This window comes from Lynx canadensis, chromosome A3 (genome assembly GCF_007474595.2).
Source record: "Lynx canadensis isolate LIC74 chromosome A3, mLynCan4.pri.v2, whole genome shotgun sequence".
Lineage (NCBI taxonomy): Eukaryota > Metazoa > Chordata > Mammalia > Carnivora > Felidae > Lynx > Lynx canadensis.
Genome location: NC_044305.1, coordinates 64,225,499 through 64,247,314, shown reverse-complemented (window position 1 = coordinate 64,247,314; position 21,816 = coordinate 64,225,499). Strand labels below are relative to the sequence as shown.

The window sequence follows — 21,816 nt, the reverse complement described above, 5'->3', positions numbered from 1 at the left end:
CCGGGGCGCAGAGGAGCGCGGGAGCCGCGGCGGGCGCGAGGACGTACTGCAGTGACTCGGAGTTCGCCGGGAGCCAGCGCGGGGCCAGGGGGCCCGCCCCGCCCGCCTCTCGGCCCCGGACGGCCCGGCGGGGAGGCGCCCATGCGGGACGGCGCAGCGCGGTGAGGGCGCGCGCGGGCGGGCGGGGGCACAGCCGGCACCATGTCCATGCTGCCCACCTTCGGCTTCACGCAGGAGCAAGTGGCGTGCGTGTGCGAGGTGCTGCAGCAGGGCGGCAACATCGAGCGGCTGGGCCGCTTCCTGTGGTCGCTGCCCGCCTGCGAGCACCTCCACAAGAATGAAAGCGTGCTCAAAGCCAAGGCGGTGGTGGCCTTCCACCGCGGCAACTTCCGGGAGCTCTACAAGATCCTGGAGAGCCACCAGTTCTCGCCGCACAACCACGCCAAGCTGCAGCAGCTGTGGCTCAAAGCGCACTACATCGAGGCGGAGAAGCTGCGCGGCCGGCCCCTGGGCGCTGTGGGCAAATACCGCGTGCGCCGCAAGTTTCCGCTGCCGCGCTCCATCTGGGACGGCGAGGAGACCAGCTACTGCTTCAAGGAAAAGAGTCGCAGCGTGCTGCGCGAGTGGTACGCGCATAACCCCTACCCCTCACCGCGCGAGAAGCGCGAGCTGGCGGAGGCCACGGGCCTCACCACCACGCAGGTCAGCAACTGGTTTAAGAACCGGCGGCAGCGCGACCGGGCAGCCGAGGCCAAAGAAAGGTACGAGTAAGTAGAACTTCGGCGCCGGCTCCCCGGGGCTCGAGGGAGGGGGTCGCCGGGCGTGTGCTCGCCCCCAGGAGAGACCTAAACCGGGTGCCCGGTCCCTGCCACGGCCCAGCCGCAGCCTTGTCTGACCCCGCCAGCGCTCAGGTCTTCCGGGAGACCAGAAGGTCAGAACTTTGTCCAAAGCGGGCAAAGCGATCGGGAAAGTTGTCAACAAACTCCCTGGTCGCTTGTGAACAGAGTGGAGAAGCAGCGAACTTGGGGGGCAAGGCAAGACGGTGGACCCGGACCCCGTGAAAGGGGGAGCACAGCAGGCAGGGCCTGGTGGTCTTCAGAAGGACAGAGGGATCTAGACTCGGGACTTTCAGAGTTGCGGATTTCGGGCTGCCTGTGCGAATTTACCAGCACTTCCCCGAACTTCCTGTTGGTCTTACTCAGCTCTAGGCCAAAGTGTGATTAGGGGTCAGGACTGGGAGTGATACTTTCCTGGTGTGACCTGGATGTGCAGGGGCCTGGGCAAGAATATTACTTGTCTGGATATGGAAGTTGATAGGGAGACTGTTTTATGCCGCGTATAAAGAAGCAAGAGGAGAAGGACGGAAGTGTCCGCTGTAGGAGAGCAGAAGAGAAACGCGTGCCCCTTTTCCTGCCTTGTTGGACCCAGCAGCCCTTCGCTGGCCTGCCAGGCTCTTCGCTCCTCTCCCCACAGGCCCTACCGTCTTTGCGTGGTAGGTCGGTAGGTCTGGGGTGAACTGAGAGCAACAGAAGGGCTGAGAGTTGCTTGTCCTCAAGGAAACCAGGACTTCCTGAACTAGCCTAACAGTTGACCATTAGGCCCTTGTGGCCGCCAGTCCGTGGCTCCTCTGAACCCCAAATATGGTGAGGGAAACGGGAGAGAAACCGATTGTGGGCACAAAAATCCAGCCTGCGTGTAGCCGCGTAAGATACCTGGGGTCGGTGGTGCGGGGTGTGCGCCGCCCAGAGTAAGTGACTTGTGAGGGGGGGGGCAGGGATGCTAAACAGTGGAACCAAATATATGGAAGTGGATGGGGGGGCTTCAGGCTGACCGTGGCCTCCCAGACAATGAGGTTGGCGTATCCACAGTTGCAAGTTCTCAGCTGCCAGCCCTGTGGGAAGTTCCTTTCCAGGAAAACAGAAAGAAAAGGTCTTGGGAAGCCAGTGAAGAGAGAATCTACCCAATATTTCAAGTCTCCAAATCTGGTTGGGGCTGTCAGTCAAAGGCAGAGCAGAAGGTGGGTTCTCCCTGCTGGGGTCCCCTTCTATCCAGCCTGGCATGCATCCAGACTCCTGAAGAACTGGGTTCTGAGGCCAGGCCCCAGGTAAGGGTTGCAGAATCCTTCAGTTTCTGTATGGTGGACAAGTCTAGGCCAGGATTAGCAATTCCTTCCATTCTTTTCCCAAGGGCTGCGCCCCAGGCCCCAAGCTTCCAGTCTCCCAGCTGAAGTTTGCACTGTGCCACCAGGGAAAGGGAGTCCTACATCCTTAAGGCCTTGTCCTTAGGTCCAGCAAGGACAGCCCTCACAAGACCTCCCAGTGTGGAGCTAGAAAGCAAGGACCCTTAGCTCCAGGAACCTGACCCTCAGCCAGATTTCCCTCAAGCAGAGAAAAGCAATGGGAGGTGAAGGCCTGTGAGATTCCTAACTTCAAATGGGGGCCCTCAGCCTAGGATCTCGGGTCCCTCATTCTCCTGGCCCCCTTTCTACCCAGCAAACCTTGGCTCCAGGAGCCAAGACTCTGAAAATCCGGGCATCTCCTTGTTCCCCTCTCCCCCAACCCCCCTGAGCTCTGCTCCCGGGACCCCTCTCCTCTGGGGGAAAAAAATTGTTAGCAACTCAGTGATGGGGGGGGTGGGTGGGCAGAACCTACAGAGAACAGAGAAGATATTCAAGAGGTTAAGAACAGGAGAGGTGGGGAGATAGAGACGACAGAAGAAAGGACTAGAGAGAAATCGGGTTTTGAGAGATTAAGAGAACTGGCCGAAAGAACGAAAGCCCCAGGCCAGGCGGGGAAAATGATAGAAACCGAAAACACCCACGGGCAGCGCCTGGCGGCCCTGGCTCCGGGTGACGCGGCGCAGAGCGGCCTCGGTTTCCCCCCTGACCTGGCTGCTTTGCTCCTGCACTTGCAGGGAGAACAGCGAGAACGCCAACTCGAACAGCCACAACCCGCTGGCTGCGACGCTGAACGGCAGCGGCAAGTCGGTGCTAGGCAGCTCGGAGGACGAGAAAACGCCGTCGGGGACGCCAGACCACTCGTCGTCCAGCCCCGCGCTGCTGCTCAGCCCGCCGCCGCCCCCCGGGCTGCCGTCCCTGCACAGCCTGGGCCACCCTCCGGGCCCCAGCGCGGTGCCGGTGCCCGTGCCGGGCGGAGGCGGCGCGGACCCGCTGCAGCACCACCATGGCCTGCAGGACTCCATCCTCAACCCCATGTCGGCCAACCTCGTGGACCTGGGGTCCTAGAGCCCCGCCTGCCTCGACGTGCTCGCCTTGCCGGCTTGGCGCTGGGGACCTGAGAGACGGTGTCAGAGGGCGCCCTGCGGCCGGCGGGCCCCACCGGGTACTGAAAGACCCGCGCGCTGAGCGGGCAGAACCGCCGGCCCAGGCAGGGTGGATGGCTCTTTGGTTTGGCCTTTGTCCGGGATTTATTTTCAACAAGTTGCTTCGGAGGTCGTTTGGAGGCCTGGGACCCGGCCTTGAACCAGGGAAGGGAATAAATTATACACCATGCTCACACTCTCTCCCTACCTTCTCACTGCTTCCTTGCTCTTCCCTTCCCTTCCCTTCCTTGCTCTTATTTCCAGGTCCTTTTCCTTCCCTCTCTCTGGTCCTTTCCCCCTTTCCCTGCCCCTCTCTCTATATTTCTGGCTTGTCAATTCTCGCTAAGTTTCCGTTTCTCTTTTTCTCCGTTTTTCCGGTTCTCCTCTCGCCAGCCTCTCGCACTCCTGGCCCCTGGGTCCGTATCCCTCAGCCTCTCTCCTCCTGCCTGGACGTCTGTTTGCGCCCTCCTCCCCCACTGCCCTGGCCTGGAAGTAGGAGGGGGAAGAGCAGAGGAACCCGGCCTTCTCCGGAGGCCCTCCGCGGGGTTCGGCGTGTCACAGGTGTCCGCTGTGCGCCTAGTAACTTAAGTGAAAGAGAAAGGACCACGGTGCGGAGGCCTCTGCACGCGCCCTTGCCGCTTGCCTCTCTCTCTCTCTCTCTCTCTCTCTCTCTCTCTCTCTCTCTCTCCTTCTCTCTCCCCCTCCCCATGAGGCCCGCCACCCTCTCCCCTCTTCCTCCCGGATTGTGGCCACAGTGCCCCCGGCAGAGTGCGCCTCCCGAGCCGCGGACTTGCCGTCTCCCTGTTACGCCCTCATGTGAATGTTCTTCGGGAAATATTTCTGCTTTTATTTTATAATAAAATTAGAAATCATAAATATATATATGGATCTATACCATGAGGCCCACGAGCCGGGAGTGCAGCAGTGTCTGATTTCCCTACAGGGACTCGACACCCTGGGGGGACCGCTCTGGGCAGCGGTGTCCCATGAGCCCCAGGAACCGGGAGCCGCCATCCCACATACACGATGTGTATCAGCCCTCAGGTGAAGGGACTGAAAACTCGAAACCCGCGTCCCCCGCCCCCAAAGCTCACTGTCCCTCCTCTTGTCCGGAAGGCTCCCTGTAAAAGCGGGGAGGGGGTGGCCTGCTCCTCTTGGGGTCTCTTCTCCTTCCGCCACCGGAGCAGGGCCCTCACCCTCCTTTTTCTTCATTTTGGGGATGGGAGTAAGAAAAGAGAAGCTGTTTGCCGAACAGCGCGTTGTTGGTGTGTTTGGAGACGCCAACGCTGGGGAACAAATCAGGCCACGGAGGTTTCCTTCCTTAGTGGTAGTCACAGTCCCCAGAACCTGGTGGGACACCCTGGGCAGATTCACTAGCCCCAAGGGCAGCCGCTGAGCCAGCCGCAAAGCCCACGTCGTGCGTGTGGACGTGGAGCAAAGGTCTCCACGCTTAGAAATCTGTCGTTTGGAAAAGGCGATGAAAGGATAGGGGAGAAGGGAGGCCCGAGGAGACTCGGGGAGGCCGGCCCGCGGGCGCATGTTCTACATCGGAGCAAGGGGGCGCCAGGGCTTGGCCGGTGAGACCGAGGGGGCGCCTCTGCGCCGTGCACAGTTAGTACGTGCCTCGGTAGCGGTAAATTAACCTGCAGCACCCTCTCCCTTCTTGGGGATCCAGTCCCACCTCTCCCCCCAAATTAAGCGACCCGTCTAAGCCTATCCAGGCAGATCCGAAGCGTGCGGGACTCCTCCAGGAGGCAGTTGTGGCTTTTCCGTCTCAAGTCGGGGCGGCTGTGATTACCGAACACGTTCCTCCTCCGCTACCAGACCCCGCCACCCCGACCCCAAGGGAAACAGGGAATAAGGCGCTCTTCCGACGACGAGATCCTAGAGTGTGGCGACCTCTCTGGGGACTTTCCTTTCTGATGAAATGAGCGCTCAAGGACCCTTTCTCGCGGATTTTCTAAGTACGGAGGATTCCTTCCCAGCCGAGACTCGCGCAGACGCGGACATCTGGGCAGGCTCACTGGGTGCGTGCGGAGGCTACACCTTGGCCTTTGCCCTGTGCGGGCCTGGAGGTCAAAGGAATCGCCAGCAGGCTAAGACTGCTTTTCAGGGCCCAGCCCCGAACCCCAAGAGGAACTCCAGCCCTGGCAGATCCTTCAGCCTCTCCTGGAGGCTCTGCTCTAGGGGACAACTCAGGTCCCCTCTGGCCCTGATCTGTGCCTATAAGGGCCCCAGCGGCCTGACCTTCGCTGACTGGTGGAGTGTAGAGGCAGCTATGGCCTTGGGGACCAGAGCCGTTCAAGCGACCTGAGAAGCCACCTTGAGCCAGCAGAGCTGACCCACCAGCCACCCACCCCCCTCTTACTTCTGGGAAGGGAGAAAACACCGTAGCCCCTGGAGGCCACATCACCCCTACCTGCCTCCTATTTTCCAGACTTACACTCCAAGGAAAACAGGCTTTATACAAACTTTCACAAGGACACCAACATACACACTCATTGTTCGAGTCACTCGGATTGAAAGCCTGTTATGTGCCAGGCGCCGTGGATGGCACCAGAAACACACACCCTTTCAAACAGTTGCCACACTGGGAAACACACTGACCCTGTCATACATGTGTTCACACACACAGAGAAGCAAACACACACACTCTCCATCCACACAAACACGTGTGCTTGGGCAAAACCAGAACACTCTCCTGCCCCGGGCATGTGAGACACGTACACAAAAGAGTCTCTCCCGCTTACATGAACTCACACACACAAATGCAAATATACACGGTGTTTCTCCCCAGTAGCACGCAAACCCACACTCACAACTGGTGCCCCTGCCAGCAGCCAGTCCTCGTCCACTGGGCCTGGGGAACCGCCTTGCAGCACAGCTTGCTTTGAAGGTCTCAGTGGCTGTCTCCCAGCGAAAGCGATGATCTTGGCCAGAGGGGGCAGAGGGTCAGGGATCCCACCTGCCGCACCTTCTCTCCAGCCCCAAGTGGGATCCCTGGGGTTTGCCGGGAGCTCTCCCTGGCCGGTAGGAGGCAGCATGCCTGTCCTGGAGCTTTATTCCAGCATAGCCCCGTTATAACTTCCCTCTTTCCCTCCCCCTTGGAAAGCTAACCCCGAAAATATTTACTTAAACGGGAAACTATGCAGAAGTTCTGAAAATAAACCGGAGCAGCTACTCACCCACTGCATAAAACCTCTAACAAGCCAGTTGTCCATTCCACACTCCACTAGACCCAGTGAGAGGCTGCGGCCCCCACCGGAGTGCACACTGGACATATAACTTTTGCGCAGATAATGCCAGATGAATATAACCGCTTCTCTGTTAGGCGTCCACCAAACACGGTTCCTAATGGCTTGTCACCCCTTCCCCCGAGGCAGCCGGAAGCCAAGAGTTTTGCTCAAGCGACCCTAAAGGACACAGCGCACTGGGAGGGGGAATCTCCCTCCCTTTCTGTTCCCCTGACCATGTTTGCCTTGTCTTTGTTCCCAGCGAGTTTCCATACCCATTCAAGCCTCAAAGGTGAAAACGAATGAAGGTAGAATCCAGCCCTTGTGGGCACCAGGCGGACTCACCTGCTTGGGGACACAAAGGTCGAGCGCAGAGGGGAGGGGGGAGGAGCAGGGGGCTTGCTATGCCTCCAGGGTAGTCTCCTCCTCTCACCCCGAGCTCAGCAGCCCACACCCTGACTCGGACTGGGGCCTTGCCCCCACCCCGTTGTTCCCACCCCCAAAGCATGTCTTGATGGTGTGCGACACAAGAAAATGTTAAACAGAGCCAGGGAGATCTGAGGAGGGAACACGGGGCTCTCTAGTCCTGGGTTTTCCGTAGTCCTCTAGTTTTCGTAGGAAACACCATTTTGGCGCCTGAGAAAGCAGGGACCAGCCAAGTGGGGCCGCGGGAGTCAGGACGCAAGGAATTTGGCCTCCACCACTCCACAGGTCCCCACCTCTGGCCGGGGTACCATTGGGGTTCCAGGAGATGTGTGGATGTTTTTGTGTTGAGGGGCAAGTGGAGAAGGATGGAGGAGGGCCTGGGCTCTTGACGGAGTCCCCTCTTTTTTTCGTGTTGCCCATCCCAACATTCCAGCTTGGGTACCCTCTGCACTCAAAGCTGCCTAGGGCATCTGGAAAGGGTGTTAGGATGTAAGGGGGAAATGTGAGAAGTTCCGAGAGAGTGTGTAGGCACGATAGGGTGAAAAAAACTCATAGATGGGGTGCAGACTGTGTGTCCTGGGAGAGTGGCTGTTGTCATGTACATAGGTGGGCGGGTGAACCAGTGCATGCCCAGAGCTCTCCCGGGAGCCAGCAAATTCAGGCTATGCCTTGGCGTTCCCCGCTTGCAAGAGAAGGTGCCCGGGGCTGGAGAAGGACCAGCCTCTCCTCTCGCGATGCCAGAACCCAACAGGGCGGGCACAGGTTAGTCCTGATTCCTGAAGCCAATGCTGACCGTGGCGGGGTGGGCCGGGAAGGAAGGAGGATCTCAGTGTCGCTGCTGCCAGGGCAGCGGAGCCTGGGCCCAAGAAAGATCTCCAATCCTGGTGTCAGGGTCAAGGTCTTGAGCTCTGCCTGGCAGGAGTCTCTTTTCGAAACTCCGTGAGCCCGTGTGACTGGAACTCAGGAATGGCTTCTTCCGGGTTGCGGGGTAGAATCAGAGGGCAGAGGGTCAGATTGTCCTACAATGGGGTGGGTTTTACAGTTTCCCCACAATCTCAGCCTCAGGGCTGCTCCCCCACCCGGCAGATGCCTGCACCTGGCCGCTCAGCTGTGGAGAGAGTCTAAGAAACACGCTGTGGATGTGCCTGAAGAAAGCCACCCTCGCCAGGCTCGACAGGCGTCCCTAACTGCCCCAAAGTCTCCCTTTCTTGGAGGACCCACAAACCCAACAGGCTGGCACAAGGGCGGACACGGAGCGGAGCCCTTCTTTAGGGTGCTAGTAGCCCTGGCTCTTGCCAAGGATGAGTGCACAACTACCAGCAGCCCAGCCCACCCGGAGAGCCTACAGCCTCCGCACTAGCTGAGCAGTGTGCACCCGAGGGGCTCTGGCGGCCTGCAGGGAGGAATCCCGCAGCTCCTTCTGCCCCCAGGCTTCCTCAGTCCCACCGGCGCGCTGGGTGCCAGGCCCTGCGGGGCCGGCTTTCCGGGCCAGTAGCCTTCGCTCTGCTCAGGGGCCTGAGGGCAGGGCAGCCGCGGACCGCGAGGCTGGACAGCCCTGTTCCTCTGGCCCTTTCAGCCGCCGGTCAGGCAGAAGGCAGAGGCCTGGGAGCCTGGACCTTTGGGACACGCAGCGGGCGACAAAACCATCCGCAACTGTGCCTTCCTCAGTAGCCATCCTGGTGCAGGGGCTCCACCTCTGCCCGTCCAGGTCACCCAGGCCCGACCGGTTCACATCCGGGCTTCTATGGCCTGGGAGTCAGACCAGAGCCGCCTGAGGTCCTATAGAGAGAGTGACAGATCAGACAGGAAGGCAAGAGCAGCAGCGGGGCGATCCTTGCAGATCTGCCGGCCCTCCATCCCTTCCTTCGGGGCTTTCCCAAGGGCCTATGTCGCTCTCCGGCCAGGCGCTCTCCCTAGCTCGAAAGATCATCGCCGGCAGAACTACCTAGGTAACTTGCCCTGGGCCGTGGAGACGCAGGTCTACGGTGACTCGGTGGTCTCCAGAGTCGCAGGTCATTATTGCCGTCTCTTGAACGCTTACTACGCGTCAGGCACTTTACACACCAGGTATCTGTTTAATTCTCACAACGGCCACACAAAGAAGCTATTATAATTGGTGGATGAAACTGAGACGCCGTGTTCGGGAACTTGCCCAGAGTCGCGCACGTTACAGCGGCGGGGCTGGGCATCTGAGCCTGCTCTCCGCGAGTCTGCAGCGCACGGTCTTCCCAGGGCAGAGGCTGCAGGCGAGCGCGGGGCCGGGGCGGCCGAGGCGGGCTCAAATGACTCCCGCGGGGATCCGGGCAGTGCCAGGGCGCGGCGAAAATCTCCGACAAGGACCGGTTCCGGACCCCGCCGCGGAGCGCGCCGCTTCACTCGGGTGAGAGAGTTCATCCCCGCAAAAATTCGCGTGTGCTCAAGTTTCCTCGCTTGCCCTCTACTACGTAGGCAGGGCGCACTGCATACCACCGAGGGAGTGGTGCAGGTTACTCCAGAGTAAAAATGGAACCTTGGACGCTAGGATCAGCCTGCTGCTACTTCCCTCTTCGTCCTCTCAAGACTTTGGCCTCGTCTCTGCCTCGTCTCTGCTTGGGAAGATGAAGCCCTCTGGGGGACCCTGAGGGCTGAGACAGGGGTCTTGGGTGGGACGCCCTCCTCTTTCCCTATCCCCCACTGGTTCCGCGCTGCGGACAGAGCTCTCCCTGGAGGGGGGCCGGGATGCGTATTAAGGCGTCATTTCATTAACATGGATTTACCGCAGGGATGGGAAGCGGTCGGAAATGGACGGAGAACCCAGACCCTGCTCTGGGATGGAGAAGCCAAAGAGCGGAACTTACCACGCCCATCCCGACCTGCCCCCAAATTAGGCCCACGGAAGCCCCCATCCCCTTCTGCGTCCGCAAAGATGTTGATTCCACCTGAGCTAGGTGATTCTGTCAGTTTCAAGATAGGGCATATGAAATACCCTATTGTTGTGAGGCCCTGGAAAGCCACCCAGAGACACCTGAAGAGGGGAGTTCACCGGTCCAAGCCCAGGGAAGTGAGCCAGCGCGGAGAGCCTGGGGCGTAGCCTAACAAAGGAGGCCAACCCGGAAGTGGGAGTCACTTCTCCCTTTTCCTCCAGACGGAAGAGCGCAGTAGGGTGGGGTAGGGGGCTGAGGGGATTAGAAAAGGTGACCCTGAGTGGTTTCTAAAAGGGAAATAGTCTAGGATTCCTAGCATGTATGCGGTACTCTGCAGGGCGTTAGTGGTTTCACCAACTGCCTACCGTTTAATATGCACAATTACATAGGGTAGGCGGAAAAGTAATTCTTATTCCCATTAGACAGATGAGGACGCAAAACTAAGGAAGGTGTTCTGTGTGGCTTTCCTGGCGTCCCAGGGTTGGTAGAGGCTCTTTCGTCTACACTCCATTGTTGAGGTGACCTGTCTAGTTTGGGGGAAATAGCAGGTGCCCAACCAGCCCAAAGAGTAAAGATTATTCCCCAGAGGGTTGGGGGAAGGATGCAGAGAGATATCAGCCATCCTGGATCATGGAGATCTACATGCTGCTACAGACTTCAAGCAAGAGTTCTTCAAAATCAGAACAACCTATCTCTGCAATCACTAAAAGGAATACCTGAAACAGGCCTCTGCGGAAAAGACGCTTACATACATGAGGAGACTGAGAAAGTGGGCAGCGCTGAGAACTAGAGCTTTGCTTTCTCGTTGGGCTCAGGACCTTTCAGTTAAGGCTCCCAGCAAATGAGTTGCCAGATAATGTTACATAGGAAGAAATGAGGAAGGGGGTTAGAGACAAAACATACGTAAAGACAAGACGTACAGACACAAGACTGTGGCTCAGTCGGCTAAGTGTGGGACTCTTGCTTTCAAGTCAGATCATGATTTCACGGTTTGTGGGCTCCAGCCTGGGGTTGGGCTCTGTGGTGACAGCAAGGAGCCTGCTTGTGAATCTCTCTCTTCCTCTCTCTCTGTCCCTCCCCCACTCATGTGCTCTCGCTCTTTCTCTCAAAATAAATAAGTAAACAAAAAACAAAAAAGGACAAGACTTCAGGGAAAGGACGAAAGTCCAGAATGGCTGGAGCCAGAGCATAGTCTCAGGGGTTACGCAGGGCAGCCGGCAGTGCCTCTGTCCCTAATGAGCAGGAACCAGGAGGGCACAAGGAGGCACACACAGGTAGTGCCACATCACCCGGAAGCAGCTGGGATGTGTTGGGCACCAGACTTGAGACCAGAAAAGACCGAAAATCCCACCATACCTGATAGCTGTGTCAACAAAAGTCTGCCTGACGCCCAAAATCTACTGAACACGGGTAGCTGTGCCCCCAGATAGATCTGAGACAAACAGCAGGACAAGAGACTGTGTTATGTGTGTGTGTAACTAATACATTTCAAAACATGAACTCGTTTCTCACCCACATAACAGTCCGATGGGGTGTTTCTGGACAGCAGGTGGCTTCCCACGAGGTGATTCACAGACCCGAGCTTCCTCATCAGCTGGCTCCACCCTCACCTAGAACCTCACAGTCCTTTGCATTCTGTTGCTGGAGGGGTTAGGAGCACGGAGGAGAGGCACGGGGGGGTGGGGGCTGGGGTCAGGTTTGGAGTGCGGGCATCACTTCCACTCATATTCCATTGGCTGGAACAACGCGACCAACCCAACTGCACGAGAAACCAGGGAATGGAGCTACCTGTGTGACCAGAAAGAAATCCAAGGAAAAAGATTTACTGAGTCTGTATGAAGAGTTAGTCAATCCTCAGTGATTTTAGAACAGAGAAATCTGTGTTCTGTAAATCTTTCTTTTTCTAAGAACCTGTACATATTATTGTTGTTGTATTTACTATTATGGGGTTTTTTTTTTTTGTCTTGCTTATCTCAGCTTTTCTTTTTTTTTCTTTTTTTAAAGTTGTTTTAATGTTTTTTTTTTGTTTTTTTTTTGTTTTTTGGGTTTTTTTGAGAGAGAAAGAGAGACAGAGCACCAGCTGGGGACGGGCAGAGAGAGAGATGGAAACACACAATCTGAAGCAGGCTTTAGGCTCTGAGCTGTCAGCACACAGCCGGATGTGGGGCTCGAACCCGTGAACTGTGAGATTATGACATAAGTCGAAGTTGGACGCTTGACTGACTGAGCCACCCAGATGTCCCTCGGCTCTTCTGTAGTAAAGAAAACAGGTGGATGCCATGAAGATACCATTCCCACATTATAGACCACAGGTCAGTTCACTTCTCTGGGACTTGGTTTCCTCATCTGTTGCACAGTGAATTAATTAGGGTAAGGTTCGGTTGGACGTGATTAAAAAAAGCAAATATAAGTGGCTTAAGCATAATGGAAGATTATTTCTCTCACACATCAACATCCAGCTGGGCAATCTAGGACTGGTGCAAGTCAAACCCCTCCTACTTTGTTGCTTCACCGTGCGTGACCCCAAATTCATGCCCAAGATGGCAGCAGTATAAAGGAAGGAATGAAGAAGACGGTACAAGCCATATGCCCACTGTCTCTTAAGAAAGATTGCTAGAAGTGCTATACGGCATCAATTTGGCCATAACCTAGTTACATGATCACACTGCACTGCCAGGAAAGATATGAAATGTAGATTCTATTCGGAACAACCATGTGCAACAAAAATGTGGCGATTCTATTGCTGAGGAAGAATGAGAGAATGGATATTAAGGGACACCGCATCTGAACTCACAGGGGATTGGACATGGTAATCTCCAAGGTCCCTTACTGAGGTTCTGTGTTTCTATAAAAGCAGTAACAAGCAAAACAAAACAAAACAAAACAAAACACACAGCAAAGTATGAGCAAAAAAGTTGTTAAAAAAAAAAAACTAAAAAAATTTGTTATCAAAAACTCGTAGCTAATTCATTTTAATTTTTTTATTGTTTATTTATTTTTGAGAGAGACAGAGTGCGAGCAGGGAAGGGGCAGAGAGAGAGGGAGATACAGAATCCAAAGCAGGCTCCAGGCTCTGAGCTGCAAGCACAGAGCTGGACGTGGCGCCTGAACCTACGAGCTGTGAGATCATGACCTGAGCCAAAATCGGATGCTCAACCGACTGAGCCATAGGCGCCCTGTGACTAATTCATTTTAAAGTTAAAACTCACACCAATAACCGTTATCTCCATCCCCTCTCCCCACAAATATATAATGTGGTTTCTGAATTCTATTGACTGAATTTACTTACAATGGGCCATTTATTTTTTATGTTTATTTATTTTGAGAGAGAGAGAGAGAGAGAGAGAGAGCTCATGTGGGAAAGAGGCAAAGAGAGACTCCCAAGTAGGCTCCACCCTGTCAGAGCAGATCTCAACATGGGGCTTGATCTCACAAACTGTGAGATCATGACCTGAGCCAAAATTGAGGGTCTGATATGTAACCGACTAAGCCATCTAGGTGCTCTTATAATGGGCCATTTAAAATTATTTCCCCATGCATTCATATCGAGATGCTTTCTGGGAGTGTGGAAAAACACTGGGACATCTCTAACCTCTTCCACTACTAATAGGATACTGGGGGCTGCAAAAACATATCTCTAACCATGTAGTAAAAGAATTACTTCACTCCTTCCTTCATTTATTTATCCATTCACTCATTCATCTATCCCAATTCAGTAAATATTTCCTGAGTACCCTTATCTGCTGAGTGTTACATGTAGGGATATTAATAGTGTTTTTACCTATCTTCACTAATAACAGAACTACAGCCGGACATATGACTGACCAACTACATGACCTTTCTCAGCCTTTTTTGTTAGGTTTGGCCTTGTGACCAGGTTCTCCCCAAAAGGATGTAAATAGATATGATATGGGCCACTTGTAGGGCTGGCTGGCTTGTAAAATCTCCCACATGTTCTTCCCCGTTCCTCTTTCCACACACTAGAATGACAATACCTAGAGTCACCTTGGAAGTCATGTACCGAAGATGGCAATTACCACTAGCCTTGGTCCCTAAGTAGCTACGTGGAGTAGAGCACTGCGCGCGCACGCGCACACACACACACACACACACACACACATACATGTGCCCTAGTTTGGAGCAAATGCCTTGGATTAAATAAGAGATAAATAAGTGTGTGTATGTGTGTGTGTGTGTGTGTGTGTGTGTGTGTATGTGTGTGTTTGAGCCAACACGGTATCTATTTGTTACAGCATGTTAGTCTAACTCAGTTCTAGAGCATCACCAACCCTGATTAGCACCATTCCTCCTGTACTCTAGGTGCTCCTGGAACACAACAGCCTAATTAATAAACCAGATAAATGTGAAGTGCGTGCTAGACAGGGCATCTCCAATGTAGACAGAGGCCTGGATCTGTGTTCCCAGGTGTGAAGTGAAAGGATCTCCTCTTCAAATCCAACCTATGTGTTTCTCTGGGACGTATCAGAGCAGGCAGCAGAGAACTCTAAAAGAGTGGACTTTTCTGGAACCAATGTTTTGGGGGAAAATGTTTACTCCCTGGAAGCCAGGGAGAGCAACAGCCTATTCACGAGCCCTAAGAAACGCTTTCCTCATGAGGTGTGGGAATGGAGCAATGGGCAGAGAAAGGGAGAGTACGGACAGATCAACTGACGCCAACACTTAACCATAATGGAGAAAATGAGATCTGGCTTCACCCACACAGAGCGACCTGCACACATACCGCTAGTTTTATCCCATGGAGGGGACACTAGGTGGGGACACAGGAGATCTGGCGTTTTACCTCTATCCTTGCATTCCTGTGCAATCTTGAACAAGTCAGCAAGACTCCCTGAACGTCAGTTCCCCTGACAATAAAGGGAGAGAGGACTCTTTATAGCCTCTCATTCTACAGACGTGACAGAGGAAATCTAATCAGTGTGAACAACAGCTTAAAATCTTTGGAAGCAAGACATTGGGAAGGAAGGCATGGGTAAGAGCATTATTCCTTTAGGAGGCAATTGATCTTTGACAGCGTTCACACTATTCCACTAAACACGGGGTTAGAGGACAATTAATTGAACCTACTGTCTTATGAGCTGCTGTGCTGGGATTTTCAAAGGGAGCTTTAGGAGGGAAAAAAAAAAGTCTCCAGAGAAAATGGCAGAGCCAGGAGCTCCAAAAGCCCACCCCCTCCATAAAAGCAACAACATTAAAAATTGGCAGAAACTGTCCGCAGCAATTTTTTTTAGAACTCTGGAGACTAACCAGAAGCTTGAAGCAACCCAGGGAGACCTCATTTGAGAATACGGCTGAATCTTAGTAAGAACATCAGTGTTTGTGGCATTTTCCTTGCCCTTCCATTCCTCACTCCTCAGCTCATCAGGAGCCTTAAAAAGAACAGTCTGCATTCCCAGTGCCGAGAAGGGGCAGAATGGACCCCAGTTACAAACTGATCTTAGTTCATCTGTATGGCGGCTCCCTGGAAAATCTACTCAAACATTTGCCTTCATCTTGACTGCCTAACTGGAACTCACCTTCTGCTACAGCCACCAACCAAGGAACCTTTTTCAAAAACATTTATAGGCAAATGTTTCCATTTCTGCTGCCCGAGGCAATGGATAACAGTCGGGCAAAGAATAGATCACTCCAAAAGCTTATAAGAAAGGCTGGGGAGTAAGGTATTTTGGGGAAAACAGCTTTGAGAAGCTCCAACATATTCCTGGGATTCTAGAAGGACACACCCATGCTGAGAGCTATGTGCACAAAAGGCCCTACACTTTTGCCTCTGGCTGTCCTGAGACTGCACAAGCAGGAGGTGAAGGCTAAGGCAGAGTTGTAAAATTCCTGACTGAGTGTTGAAGCCCCAGGCCAAAGCCAACATGCAAACTGAATCTCTCCCTAAAGGCTGGGAGACTTTTTTTTAAAGTAATCTCCACACCCAACGTGGGGCTCAAACTCATGACCCCAAGACCAACAGTTGCATGCTCTACCAACTAAGGCAGCCAGGTGCCCCAAGACTAGGAGATTTTTCTTTGTCTATTCCAGGTTTTTAGAACAATCCCTGTCCAGGGCGCCTGGGTGGCTCAGTCGGTTAAGGGGCTGACTTCCACTCAGGTCATGATCTCACAAGGTTGGAGAGTTTGGGCCCTGCATCTGGCTCTGTGCTGACAGCTCAGAGCCTGGAGCCTGCTTCGGATTCTGTGTCTCTCTGCCCCTCCCCAGCTCACACTCTGTCCCTCTCTCTCAAAAATTAATAAACATTTAAAGAAATTTTAATAAAAAATAAATAAAGTGCAAAATGAGGAAATGAGTGCATTTGAGTATAATGATGCAGCAGCTGTGGAAAACAGTTTGACGGTTCCTCAAAAAATTAAACATAGAATTACCATGTGATACAGCAATTCCACTCCTAAATATATACCCAAAGGAATTTAAAGTAGGAGCTCAAACAGATACTTTCACACCAATGTTCACAGCAGCATTACTCACAATAGACAAAAGGTGGAAACAACCCAAGTGTCCATCAACAGATGAAAAGATAAACAAAATGTGGTTTATGCATACAATGGAGTATTCATTTAAAAAGCCTATAAAGAGGAATGAAATTCTTATACATGCCACAGCATGGATGAACCTTGAAGACATTATATTAAGTGAAACAAAAGGACAAATACTGTATGATTTCACTTATGTGAAGTATCTAGAATAGGCAAATTTATAAGCGACAGGAGGTAGAATGGAGGTCGCTTCCTACTAGACTGAAGAAAAGGGATATGAGGAGTTATCATTTAATCATAATGAGGGTACAGAGTTTCTGTTTGGGAGGATGAGAAAACCTGGTAATGGACAGTGGCAATGGTTACATAACATTGTCAATGTACTTAATGCCCCTGAACTGTTCACTTCAAAATGATTAAAATTATAAATTTTATGTATATCATACCACAATAAAAAAATATAAAAAGAAAAAATTACAAGGTACACAAAGAAGCAAGAAATGATAGTCTGGACACAGAAAAAAATAGGCAATTAATACAACCTGCCCCTGAAATCCTAGACATTGATTTTACTAGAAGACTCTAAATCACCTATTTTAAATATGATCAAGGTGGTAAAGGAAGCCATCTGTAAAGAACTAAAGAGGGGCGCCTGTCTGGCTCAGTCAGTAGAGCACACAACTCTTGATCTTGGGGTGGTGAGTTCAAGCACCACATTGGACTTAAAAAAATAATAAATTAAATAAATACATTTATTTAAAAAAAAAAGAACTAAAGAAAAGCATGAGAACAACATCTCACCAGACAGAGAGTATCAATAAAGAAATTGGAACCATATAAAGTAACCAGATAGAAATTCTAAAGTTGAAAATGACAAAAACTGAAGTGTAAAAATCACCATCGGGACTCAACATTCCTTTTGAGCTGGCAGTAGAAAGTATCAGCCAACTTGAAGGTAGGTTAATTGGAGTTATCCAGTCTAAGGAAGAGAAAGAAGAATGAAGAAAAATGAACAGAGCCCATGAGCCAGAAGATGGTATGATGACATATTCAAAGGACTGAAAGAAAAAACTGTCAACCATGATTCTATATCCAGCAAAACATTTCCTCAAAACTGTGCCCAGAGGAATTGAAAACTTAGGTCCACACAAAAACCTGCACACAGATGTTTATAACAGCTTTGTTCATAATTGTCAGAATAAGTTATTCCTAAACCTGGAAGCAACCAAGATGCTCTTCAGTGGGTGAATGAGTAAGTAGGGGGATGCATAACAATGGATACATATCTTTATAAACTTGTCCAAGACCATATAATGTACAATGTCAAGTGTGTACCCTAAAGGAAACCGTGGACTTTTGTGATTATGATGTGGCAATGTAGGTCCATCCTTGTAACAAAAGTACAACTCTGGGGATAGAGAATGCATAGGAAATCTCTGTACAATCTTCCCAATTTTGCTATGAACCTAAAACTGCTCTAAAATAATAAAATCTTCTTAAAAAGAAAGTCAAAGCAAGGGGGAGAAATTAAGACGTTTCCTGACAGAGTGAGTTTTGCTTTCTGACAATATCCTTAAGTATACCTAAAGACCCTCAGCTTTGCAGTGAATACCAGGTTATGAAACCATGGCCCTCCTACCAGGGTGGAAAGAGACTCTGGGCCTCGGTTTCATCATTGCCTTGTGCTACCAGTTAACACTCAGCGCTCCTCACTATGAAAACCAGTGCCTGGGTGGCTCAGTCGGTTAAGCTTCTGACTTCGGCTCACGTCATGATCTCGCACTCTGAGTTTGAGCCCTGCGTCAGGGTCTGTGCTGGCAGCTCAGAGCCTGGAACCTACTTCAGATTCTGTGTGTCCCTCTCCTTCTGTCCCTCCCCTGCTCACACTGTCTCTCTCTCTCTCTAAAAAATCAATAAACATTTTTTAAAAATTTAGAAAAAAGCATATTATCTATCTCTCCTTTTTCACAGTTGAGAGAAAGTTTTCAGACGGTTGTGCAATGGACTGTCTTCCTTCATCTTCTATTCTGGTGTGATGACTGACATTTGAAGCTAGAGGTTAGGAGGAGGAAGAGTTAGGGCTTTGAAGGAAAAGTATGGGCTAAAAGGTGGAAGTGCTCATTACACTGGGGAAGGAAATTAGTAAAATATCAGAGAGAAGACAAAAAACTTCTAAGGTAAAAGACAAATTATTGCATCTGGCCCCTTCTACAACCAGAGGGAGGCATACCATCTATCGAGCCTCTTTGAATTTTAGGCAACATATTCGTCATTTGGGTCTGTGACTCTGGCCCATTTACTGAGTGTCTCGAAAAGGAGCTAGTTTTGAGTGGGGGTCAGAACAGAAGAGGGCTCTGCAATAGGTCCAAGCTGCTGTGTAAGCTGCTCTGACACGGGCTTTGTGATCCAAAAGATCTAATGGTGCACAAAGTGTCGAGGGCAGACGAGGATGCCGTTTGGAAACTTTGGCGAGCTCCTTCAGGACAAGCGCAGCACAGGCCTTTAGGCATCTGGAGCGAAGCCCTGTCATCCTCTGCAGATAACTACTCTCCTTTTAAGAAACAGCTTTTGGCCTGCTACTGGGCCCTCGCTGAGACTTAACACTTAACCATGGGTGAAATCAAGTTCCCATGTGATCTGAGCTCCTGGTCATGACCTGGGTGTTACCTGACCCACCACGCCATAAAGATGGGCGTACACTGCAGCACTCCATCATCAAATGGAGGTGGTATTATGACACGGGACCCGAACACATCCTGAAGGCGCAAGTAAGTTCCATGAAGAGGCAGCCCAAGTGCCCACAGTCGCTACCCCTGCCACAGTATCGGCTCTCTCTCAGCCCGCACCTACAGCTTCACGGGGAGTTCCCTCCAATCAGACGATGGAGAAAGAACTCAAGCTTAGCTCACAGATGGTTCCGCATGACGTGCTGGCACCACCTGAAAGCAGACAGCTGCGGCACTACAGCTCCTTTCTGAGCATCCCTGAAAGACGGAGGTAAGGGGAATCCTCCTTGTGGGCAGACCTTTGAGCGGTTCACCAGGTTGTTCCTTTTGCTTGGAAGGAAAAATGGCCAGACGTGTGATTAAATATCAATTCACGGGCTATGGTCGATGGTTTGGCTAGACGGGATGACTTGGAAGGAACACAACTGGAAAACTGGTGACAGGGAAGTCTGGGAAAGAAGTATGTGGACAGACCTTTCTGAATGGGTGAAAACATCATGTGTCCCATGTCAAGGCCCCTGGAGGAGTGACCTCAACCAAGGAGGACCTGAATAATCAAGTGGATAGGATGACCTGTTCTGTGGATACCAGTCAGCCTCTCTTCTCAGCCATCTCTGTTCCCAATGGAACAGCCATCTCTGTTCCCTCCAATGGGCTCATGAACAAAGTGGCTGGGGTGGAGGAGGAAGGTTATGCATGGGTTCAGCAACATGGACTTCAACTCACCAACGCAAGCCTGGCTACCACCACCACTGAGTGTCCAATATGCCAGCAGCAGAGACCAAAACAGAATCTCTGATAGGGCACCATTCCCAGGGAATGGTTGATTACACTGGACCACTTCCATCATGGAAGGGGCAGGGTTCTTACTGGAATAGACACTCACTCTGGATATGGATTTGTCTTCCTTCAGTGAAATCCTTTTGCCAAAACCACCATCCACAGACTTGTAGAATGCCTTATCTACTATCATAGTATTCCATATAGCATTGCTTCTGACCAAGAAACTCACCCCATGGCAAAAGAAGTGTAGCAATATGCCCATGCTCAAAGAATTCACTGATCTTATCAGATTCCCCACCATCCTGAAGCAGCTGACTTGATAGAAAGATGGAATGGTCCTTTGAAGATTTAAAGCACCAGTTAGGTGGCAACACCTTGCAAGGCTGGGGCAAGGTTCTCCAGAAAGCTGTATATGCTCTGAATTAGCGTCCAACATACAGCACTGTTTCTCCCGTAGCCAGAATTCAAAGGCCCGGGAAGCAAGAGGTAGGGATGGGAGTGGCACCACTCCCTATTATCCCTAGTGACCCACTAGCAAACATTTTGCTTCCTGTTCCCATGACAATATGCTCTGCTGGCCTAGAGGTCTCAGTTCCAGAAGGAGAAATGTTCCCACTAGGAATCACAGCGATGATTCCATTGAACTGGAAGTTGAGACTGCCACCTGCCCACTGTGGGCTTCTCATGCCTCTGAATCCACAGGCAAGAAGGACATTACTGTGCTGGCTGGGTGATTGGTCCTGACTACCGAGAGGAAATGGGACTGTACTCCACAGTGGAGGTAAGCTTGAGTGTGTCTGGAAAACAGGAAATCCCCTAGGGCATCTCTTAGCATTACCATGACCTGTGATTAAGGTCAGTGGAAAGCTACAGCAACCCAAACAAGGCAGGACTACTAATGGTCCAGACCCTTCAAGAACCACTGCCCCAGGTAAAGAGCTACAACCAGCTGAGGTGCTGGCTGAAGGCAAAGGGAATTCAGAATGGATGGTGAAAGAAGGTAATTAAATACCAGCTACAACCATGTGATCAGTTACAGAAATTAAGACTATAATTATCAAGAGTATTTCCTCCTCGTTTTGTTATGAATATATTTGTGGGTGTATATGTATATATTTTAAGTAAATATCTTTGGGTTTTTCCCTCTCTTATTCCCTAATTATGTAACATAAGATGTATTGACTTTATATCATAGTATTTAAGGATTGTTCATTTTACATCATCGTATTTAAGTTATGGGAAATCAAGAAGAGTAAACACCACTCAAGGGCTTTATCGCTCTTCTGGGGAAGGGGTTGCTTCAAAGGTACTCTCGATAGGTCTATCATGTTTGGAGCTATGACCTTGTTATTGTTTTCATTTGTGGGGTAAGTTCAGTTGAAAGAGATGCAGGTTGACAAGGGGTGGACTCATGATGATCGATTTTATGTATCTACTCGACCAGGCCACAAGGTGGGCCGATACCTCATTAAACATTAGTTCTGGGTGTGTCTGTGATTGGCATTTGGGTCAGTAGACCAAATAAAGCATGCTGTCCTCTCCGATGTGAGTGGACATCATCCAATCTGTTCAGGGACCGAACGGAACAAAATGGAGAATAAACAGAGAATTCTCTCTCTCTCTATTGCATGAGCTGGGACACTGGTCTTCTGCCTTTGGCCTGGACTTATGCCATCAGCCTGGTTCTCAGGTCTCTGGACTTATTCTGGAGCTTACTATCAGTCCTCTGGCTGTAGACCTTTAGATGTGAACCAGAACATACACCATTGATTCTCCTGGTTCTCTGGCCTTCAGACTTGGGCTGGAACTATAACCACTGACTTCCCTGGGTCTCCAACTTACAGACAACAGATTGTGGAACTTCTCGGCCTCCATTATCATGAGTCAGTTTCTCATAATAAATTTCTTCATTATAAGGCCTTCCTTG

The 21,816-nt window shown here is 51.4% G+C and overlaps 1 protein-coding gene and 1 pseudogene across 1 annotated transcript; both read left to right on the top strand.

Moving 5' to 3' along the window:
• The first annotated feature begins 201 nt into the window (after positions 1-201).
• On the top strand, positions 202-3,244 carry SIX2 (SIX homeobox 2). The gene is made up of 2 exons (XM_030309030.1): positions 202-761; positions 2,914-3,244. The coding sequence occupies exons 1-2, from the start codon at positions 202-204 to the stop codon at positions 3,242-3,244; spliced, it is 891 nt and encodes a 296-aa protein (XP_030164890.1).
• Positions 3,245-7,714: 4,470 nt separating this feature from the next.
• Positions 7,715-20,943, top strand: LOC115511225 (annotated as a pseudogene).
• Positions 20,944-21,816: the final 873 nt, after the last annotated feature.

Coding starts and splice junctions, on each gene's coding strand:
- SIX2 (XM_030309030.1), top strand. CDS start 202: ATGTCCATGCTGCCCACCTTCGGCTTCACGCAGGAGCAAGTGGCGTGC. Junction 762..2,913: donor GCAGCCGAGGCCAAAGAAAG/GTACGAGTAAGT, acceptor CTGCACTTGCAG/GGAGAACAGCGAGAACGCCA.